Source organism: Vigna radiata, unplaced genomic scaffold (genome assembly GCF_000741045.1).
Source record: "Vigna radiata var. radiata cultivar VC1973A unplaced genomic scaffold, Vradiata_ver6 scaffold_83, whole genome shotgun sequence".
NCBI lineage: Eukaryota > Viridiplantae > Streptophyta > Magnoliopsida > Fabales > Fabaceae > Vigna > Vigna radiata.
In genome coordinates this window covers 286,433-294,904 of record NW_014543268.1, presented here as the reverse complement: position 1 = coordinate 294,904, position 8,472 = coordinate 286,433, and the positions used below count along the sequence as shown (strand labels likewise).

General features: G+C 29.0%; 1 protein-coding gene across 3 annotated transcripts; it reads left to right on the top strand.

Moving 5' to 3' along the window:
• The first annotated feature begins 4,111 nt into the window (after positions 1-4,111).
• Positions 4,112-5,986, top strand: LOC106754008 (dof zinc finger protein DOF3.7). 3 transcript variants are annotated; one of them, XM_022777850.1, is made up of 2 exons: positions 4,112-4,218; positions 4,851-5,986. In XM_022777850.1, exon 2 carries the CDS (start codon positions 4,873-4,875, stop codon positions 5,632-5,634), a length of 762 nt encoding a protein of 253 aa, XP_022633571.1. In that variant the 5' UTR covers positions 4,112-4,218; positions 4,851-4,872; the 3' UTR covers positions 5,635-5,986. The 3 variants fall into 3 exon arrangements, with proteins under 3 accessions (XP_022633571.1, XP_014491429.1, XP_014491428.1); XM_014635943.2 differs by lacking the exon at positions 4,112-4,218 and adding an exon at positions 4,225-4,314; XM_014635942.2 differs by lacking the exon at positions 4,112-4,218 and adding an exon at positions 4,343-4,541.
• The last annotated feature ends 2,486 nt before the right edge of the window (positions 5,987-8,472 follow it).

Below are 8,472 nucleotides of genomic sequence, written 5' to 3'. Positions count from 1 at the left end.
GTTATAAAAGGACAAAATTAAGAATAAAATAAATAGTGTAGATAAGTTAGTTTAAAAATAAAATAAATAGATAAAAAGGTAAACTAAAATTTATGCACATGTCGTAACAAATATAAATGAAAAGATAGATAAAAAAATAAAATAACTTGCATGCACGTGTGGTAGCAAAATAAATATAAATAAAAAAAATTAAAATTGTTGAATGACTAAGAAAGTAACTTTTGAAACACTTGTGAATAAAATAAAATGAGTAATAAAATAAATTTGTTGGTATCTTCTTTTCTTGTATTATAATATATATCACTTTATCTTCTAATAATAAAATATTAGGGTATTCTAATTATATAACTCGTGTTTGCTTAAAAAAAAAACCACTTAAATAAAAATGACTAATTTCCTCACGTTTTAAGTTCTCTACACAGCGTGGTCTTTTTGGTGGTAAGGTGCATACCGTTAGAACGCTACCTACTTAAAACGGTGCGCACTACCTAATTTATCGTTGTAAATTGTCAAACCTAATTTTAAGAGATCAGCTAGCATAGTGATAACTTTGGACAATGATATTTTGACAATTTTTTTTTAACAACTTTTTAACAATAAGATACGTGTCATCATTTTACTGGTTTGTTTAAATTTATGTTTAAAAAAATATTTGAAACGGACCAATCATAAACTGTCACATATGCGTTATCAAAAAGTTATTAAAAAAGAGTTGTTAAAGAGATTTTTTTCGATAACTTTTTGTGTGGATGAATTAAAATATGGTTTCAAAATACTAACAAATATATAGAATTATTTATCACTTAAAGAATTGTATTATTTTTCATTTTTTAACCTTTAATATACCACATCGGTAATAAGCTTTTAATTTAATCTTAATGAGCATTGATAATGTGCTAAATTAAATTGGTGCTTAATCTTGTTGTGGTGGTTATGTACAGGTGGTACATGTTGTTTTGGTAGGAAGTAAGTGATCACATGCATAAATATATATTCAACTATGGATGCAAATACCACCAACAACTAGTCCACTTATGCTACTGCTTTTATGCTAAAATTGGGCATTTCTTTTTCGATAACTAAAATAATTTTAATTTCTCTATACATTTTTTTTATTACTTATTTTCATTTAAGAAAGGAAAATTTTATTTAATTTTAAATATCTCTAAAAAACCAAAAAATAGATTATAATGACGAAGAAAAAAATTACTCAATTTTTGAATTTTTATTTATAACCACCTCATCTAATTACTTAAAAATTTAATTAAATTTCAAGCACTTATTCAATTTGAATATTTCCAATTGACTTTCAATTAAATTTGTTTTAATTTAACATTTTTTTAGTTTTTTAACGGAGTTATTTTTTTAAGTTATTTATTAGGTGGGTAATATAGTTGTTATTTTACTTCCTCATTTTGCTTCCTTGGTTTTATACATTAAAAAAAATGAGTTTTGATATTAATTTAAAGTGGTATAACATTTAATGTATGACTATAATTAAGTTACTTAATTAGTTATTAAAAGTATGTTGGATATCAAAAGAATTATCACCATCACTTATATGATGTTTTCTTTTTTAATGGTGATGACTACTGTTTTCTAACTATTTAAAATTTTTAACTCTAAATGATATTTAGAAAGTTAGCGTGACTATTTCCTTGTTCAATGTATCTTAAAATTAAACAATAAAAAGTAACGTATTGCTTTACTTTAAAGGAAATATCAATACGACTTCACTTTTTTTAATACATTGAGACAAGTATCCAAATAACAGTGTGAATGAAGAAATTAAAAAATAAAAAATTAACTAAAAAATATAAAAAAAAGTACTCAATACAATAAAATTTAACAATCTATTAAAAATACCCAAATTTAAGACAGATTTAAAACTTAATTATACTTTATATTATATCTTATAATTATTGATATACTTGTAAAAGCTTATTAACTAAAATATACTTTCTAAAACTATACAAAAATTCAAATTAATTTCCACATTGTTTTCATAAAAACGCCAATTTTATTTAACATCATTTTAAACTAATTTCCTTGGTATTTTTTTTACACGTTTTTTAAGTACTGATAATCCATTCATATTAGGTAAAGAACCTAACCCTTCACTCTTGTGATTTACTATTTTGATTACAAATGAAACAAAAAGTTGCAAACTTAGATTAGACATTAAAAGTGTGTTGTTTAGAGATATAAGAGATATAGAAATGGAGAAAATTCCCTTCACTCGTTTGGATGTTAGGAAATAACAACAATTATAATATAAAAATATTTTCTATAAAGTAGAAAATAAATTTAACACAAAAATTAAACTTTTATTATTCATTCCATTTATTAAGAATTTATGGTAAGTTGAAAGGCTTATTAGAAATGAAAAAGATAAATAATCATTTTATGTCAATTAAAAAATATTTTTTTATATGAATCCCGTAAAAGAGAAAATTCTACTATTTTATTATGTTCTCTCTCTATTATAAATACTGGTATTTTTCTTTTGTTTTTGTAACTGGACAATGATATTTTAACAACTTTTTGACAATAGGACATGTGTCACAATTCTATTGGTCTGTTTGAATTTATTCTAAAAAAATATTTAAAATGGACCAATCACAAACTGTCACGTATGCGTTATCAAAAAATTGTTAAAAAAGAGTTGTTAAAGAGACTTTTTCCTTTTGTAACTGGCGTGTCTATTTGCAATGTAAATAACTTACTCCTCCAATCATTCCACTAACTAAAATAATTGATAATGTAATTTTATATCAGAATAACATGTAAATTAAATCTTTTTTTAATCTTGTAGCAGTTATTATTCATAGTTCCTGTATTTTACTTTGAAATAAATAAAGGGGTAAGTTTTTTTCTAAAAATACTTTTTACCTTTTCTTTCAAGGGGAGGGAGGGCTGTTAGAAAGGTATCTAAGAGATTAAAGACACTTCATGTGTGGAACCTGGAGTTGATAAATTACAGAATGTAGACAAAAAGAACTAGTTTCCTCTAAAAGACTTCGAAACACTTTTGGTATGTTTGGCTTTATTTATTTAAGGAAATATGTGTACTTTTTTTAAATGACCAAGTACCAAAATAAGATAAGTAAAATACCTATTTTGAGTCAACATTCTCAGAATTACTAAAATTGTTTTATTCATATATAACACCACCATGTTAAGACTCAGGACTTCACCAACGCCCCCACACGATAGCTTTAATTTATGCATAGTAATATTTTACATTGAATGCTGACAATTTCTTACTTTAAAAAATGTATTCAGTTCTCAGCACAAGATATAAATTAATATTATGTATGAATATATTAAACCGACACTAATTATGTCCAATGTTTAATTTTTTTCCTGGAAAAAGATTAAAGTAGATCTATAATTATAAAATATAAAACATATCGCTTTTCTGGTTATGTTGTTATGGACTTATCAGCATCCAATGTTGCTTATTGGGTGATTAAGAGTTTGCAACTTTTGTTTCATCACATATTTTAAGACTTTAATATATGTTAGAAATAGACTTTAAGTCTAACTCAATTCTAAACTTATAAAATAAGATTTATATTTACTTATATACTATAAATTTATTTTATTTCTAAGAAGTTCACAATAAATGAAAGAAAAACGAAGCGGACGAATGAAACATAAGAGAATTGAATGTGTTTGATCGCATTGTAAGCAAACCCTAGTGTGTACTGCTGAAAACATGTAGAAAGTTTTATTAACTGCAGCAAAAGCATCTTTGATAATTAAAGAAATACATGAATGAAAACATTCACATACATTAATCTCTTTGATGAACCTAAAAATCACATCTATTCAAAGGTGGTCCTTGATTATAGAAAAAGAAGGTTTGACAATTGAAGCATTAGTGAAGAGTCTATATCGTTAAAAAAAGGAAAAATCCATCCATGATCACACCCCATACTCATTATTCCACCACATAAAATTAATCAAAAGCAAACGAAAAGAAATCAACTTGGAATTAATAGGAAAGGAAAAGGAATTTGTAGACATTAAAAAATTAGAGGGAGTCCTAAAGGTTAAAACATCATTAAAGAAGTCAAATTTGACACATTTTCTTCTAAAACTTTTTTTTTCCTTTTTCATCGTCGATAAAGTAACAAGCTAGCAGATAAAGCCACCCCACAACCGAACTAAAACATTCTTTCTTGCACTAAAGCGCAGCTGCAGACAAACAAGGTGAACTCTTTCTCTCTCTCATATAGTCTTCGTTGCTTTTCTTTGTCTTTTCTCTCTGAAGTATTCATGGCTACCGTTCACTCGGCAAACACGGTGGTTGGTTTTTTCTATTGTCTTTTCCTTAATGCACGACTTTGAGCTGTTCATTCCGAGGTTTAGTTTGGTTAAAAGCTGACACGAACATGAGGTCTTCTAGACCTAAGATTTGTTTGAATCTTTGTTTTAAATTTGTTGCTATATCTGGGAGATGGTATTCATGACATAAGGTGCAAAATCCACCGTGTACTATTGATCTCCTACGTTCTCCTTTTCTACCAAAAAAGGTTACGATCGGATCCTAAACATGAAAAGCGCTGCCACTGCTTTTACTTTTGCCTTTCTTTACCTTCTTCCTCGTGTGATAATTATTGTCAAAACATAGCAGGGCTTAAAAAGGATTACTAATTTGTTATTATTATTGATTCGTCAAGTTTACTCATTCGTCTCTTGTTTTGACTGCCTTAATAATTATCTCTCCAATCTGTTTTTGTGCAATGAAATTACGATGTCGTGCTCTTGAAATTCTTTTTGTCTGTATGAATTATTGTCAGATAAGAACATATGTAGATCATAACTTCTTTTGGGTTTGTTAGGAGGTTGAGCCAGTGAGGAGACATGGAAGAAATAGGTCCCAATTCATGCGCAAGGCCATCGTTAGAGAAGAAAGCAAAACCACAAGAGCAATTGAATTGTCCAAGGTGCAGTTCAACAAACACTAAGTTCTGCTATTACAACAATTACAGCCTCACACAGCCAAGATATTTCTGCAAGACTTGTAGAAGGTATTGGACAGAAGGTGGTTCTCTCAGAAACGTCCCAGTTGGAGGTGGCTCCAGGAAGAACAAGAAGGCCACCTTATCAAAGGTTCCCGACTTGAATCCACCAGTCTCGGCTATTTCTTCCCAAAACCCTAAAATGCAAGGAGTCCATGACCTTAATTTGGCTTTTCCTGCAGCTATTGACAAGTATCATGGCATGTCCCCATATGTTGAGATGCCAAAACTTGAAATTGGTGGTGAGAATACCAGTCACCACCATAGCCCTTCTTCTGCTCCAACTTCTCTTTCACCGACATATGGCATGTTGCCTAGGGGTTTGAATCCTTATGCTCCTAATTCCTTCTTGCCAAGCTCAGATTCACTTTACACACCGATCTATCCCATGCAAGAAATTAAACCAAACCTTAGCTTTTCAGTTGATGGGTTTGGAAATAGATCACACGGGGTTCAAGAGAACGGTGGCGGCGGGAGGCTTTTGTTCCCTTTCGGAGATATCAAGCACCTTTCTGCAGGTGTTGAAGTTGAACACAACAAAGAACAAGGAAATAATCCAACTGGATACTGGACTGGAATCATCGGTGAAGGGTCATCATGGTAATTAAGTAACGAAAGAACTATTGGGAGAACATGGATCAAACCTGCATTGTTTTCTTTATCTTCTTCACTCTTTCTTTTTATCCTTTCTCACGTGAATCATTATGATCTATTTGTTTGAAGTTGTTCAGATCACTAACAATAGGATACATCTGGTTACTCTGTTCTGTATACATTACTACGTTTGTATGTGAGCAATGTGAGGGTTTTGCTGCTCATCTTGGTTGTTTTTCCATTTAGAGAGAGGCAGATAGAAGAAGGGGTGAATATAGGGTCTAATTTTGTCCAGGTCATGCACTAGCCTGTATTCAGTATTCTTCTGTCAAGAGTAGATATATATCACCTTTATTGATGCATGTATGCATGGTTTTAAAGATTTGGTCGAAATGACTTTGGATGATTAAGGAAAGACTCAGATACTCAAGTTTGTAACCATAATTAAACATGTATTTGATTGGTTGTGTTGTGATAGTTGTTTGTGTCTGCAAAAACTATAGTGGGTTGTCAGCTTTGATATCTATATTATCACATCCGAGATTCTTCCAACTGTGAAAGCACTTGGTGGAATTATTTTGGGAAGAATAATATCAAAGGAAAACCGAAAAAGAAAGGAGTATTAGTTTTAGGTGATTTGTAATGCAAGCTTGATCTGTAATTATGTATTTATTAGTTAAACGCATGCATTTGAACAGCACGGGTCAACATATATTTAATAAACTAAGTTGTTGAAATTAACCTTGAAAACTTGACTACCTGCCCCAACCAAACACTAATTAATGAATGGAGAAGCATTTGCTGAATTTAATTTTGTTTTGGGTTATTTCGTAGGTAGGACCCTCAAACATTCTCTTGCTTGGTTCGAGTGGAAATCATTTCATTGAGCTTGGTCAATGCCTTCACATGTCGACGACTAATTAACTATTATTTTTTGCCATCATCGCTCATGATTTTCACTTCCAGTAACTTCTATTGGCAGACAAACCAACTTTTCTAAAAGTCTATGTCTCTCTCTTCTTCTCCCATACTCTCCTTTTGGGCTGTACCAATATACTTCAAAATCAAAATGTTCTTCCGTTTCTTCTCCTAAGTTCAACAACTCATAATACACCTTACAAGACAGAAGAAGAAATAAAAGTAGAACAAAGATTATTTTAATGATTTTTCCCACACAGTCATATCCCTATGAATCTCTTAACACATCATGATTAATTATTGTGTTAACTTAGAGTATTTACAAATAATAAAAACATTTACTATTTGAAGAATAATTAATTGCTAAAACATGCAATTAGGAATCAATAGTTGTAGTTAGTTTTACAGAATTTCATAAAATTAAATGTAAATACCATAAAAGAAAGTAAAGTGATGAAGAACAATGAAAGGTGGCAATCATGGATTAAGCTTATAATAGAAATAGTTACAGCTCCAGGGAGTCACGCAAGTACAGGGAAAGGTAGACAGAAAACAAAGGAACCTAACCGTCAAGAAAGTCACCTAATAGACAAAAGTGTTTCTTATTTATTTTATTGCTACAATTTATAAGCTGGCCAAATTTAGTTAAAACTAAAAGGCTGTTTTTTAATGCCCAAAATACAAATATAATTTTATAATCCTCATTAAACTCTAAAATAAAATAAAATAGAAAATGGAAATGTTATAACTACTAGTCTCTTGACTCCCATTAAATATTACACAATGTTCAGAGCTACTTTAATAAGTGATTTTTTCCTTTAATATATAATTACAAGTGAGATTTCCCTATCTTCCAAAAATAAAAGTAAAAAGAATAATAAATAATTCTGGGGGATAAGATATATATATTCTAGAAAAACGTTTATATATGTCAAAAATATATGATTTACAAGAAGTCAAGATGGAATGGGCTAGTTTTCTCATATTAACTTTCAACTTTACAAGTCCTGGTTTTACTTTTTGAAAATGGTAAGCAGGTACCGAAAAGAACGGTAAAGTGATGAAATTTGAAGTTCAAGGTAATGAAGAAATAATACAAAAGTTGAAAATTGCATTAAATAAAAATAAAAAAGGTTAAATAATATACTACAAAAAAAAAAATCCATAAATATTAAGTTTTAAGTGTTGAAGAGTGAGTCAAGTTTATTTACAACTTATAATTCATGTATCAAAAGTAGTGAATCATTGTATACTTTACAAATTTTTTAACAATAATTACTTTGGATTATTCATTAAAAAAGAAATTTGAAATTTTAGGCAAAGAGTCTAGTTGGTTTTGACAAACCAGACAAAAATTGACTAAACTAAACTTCAATTGAATCCAAATGTCGATCAAGTTAGTTTTCAGCAAAGGTTGGCTGAATTTATCTCTATCAAAAGTGGAGTTAAGTTAACCAAGATCTAAGGTTAAATAAAATCAGTCTAAATCAAAGCATTTAAATTAATTGACCTGAGTCAAAAGTTCAAACATAGTCAACTTAACTCATATAATGAAGGTTTAATACCCAACTTTGTCCCTAGTTTGGTTGATAAATCTCAATTTAGTCTCTCTTTAGAAAAGTGTTTGAAATTGGTCCTTACTTTTAAATTTTTGAGTCAAAATAGTCCCTTCCATTAAATAATGACAAACGGTGTTAAAATTTTTTTTCTCTCTTCTCATTTTCTGTGCATTGCAGGTTTTTGTCCGCATTTGCAGTATTTAATGATTATTATACTTTTTCCAATAAAATTTAATATGATTAAATAAAAAATTTAATTTTTTAATGATTTTTTTGTTTTTGTTTAAATTTTATGATGTATAACTAAATAATATTTTGTTTTTATGATGTATATAACTAAATAAAAAATAAAATTTAAACAAAAACAAAAA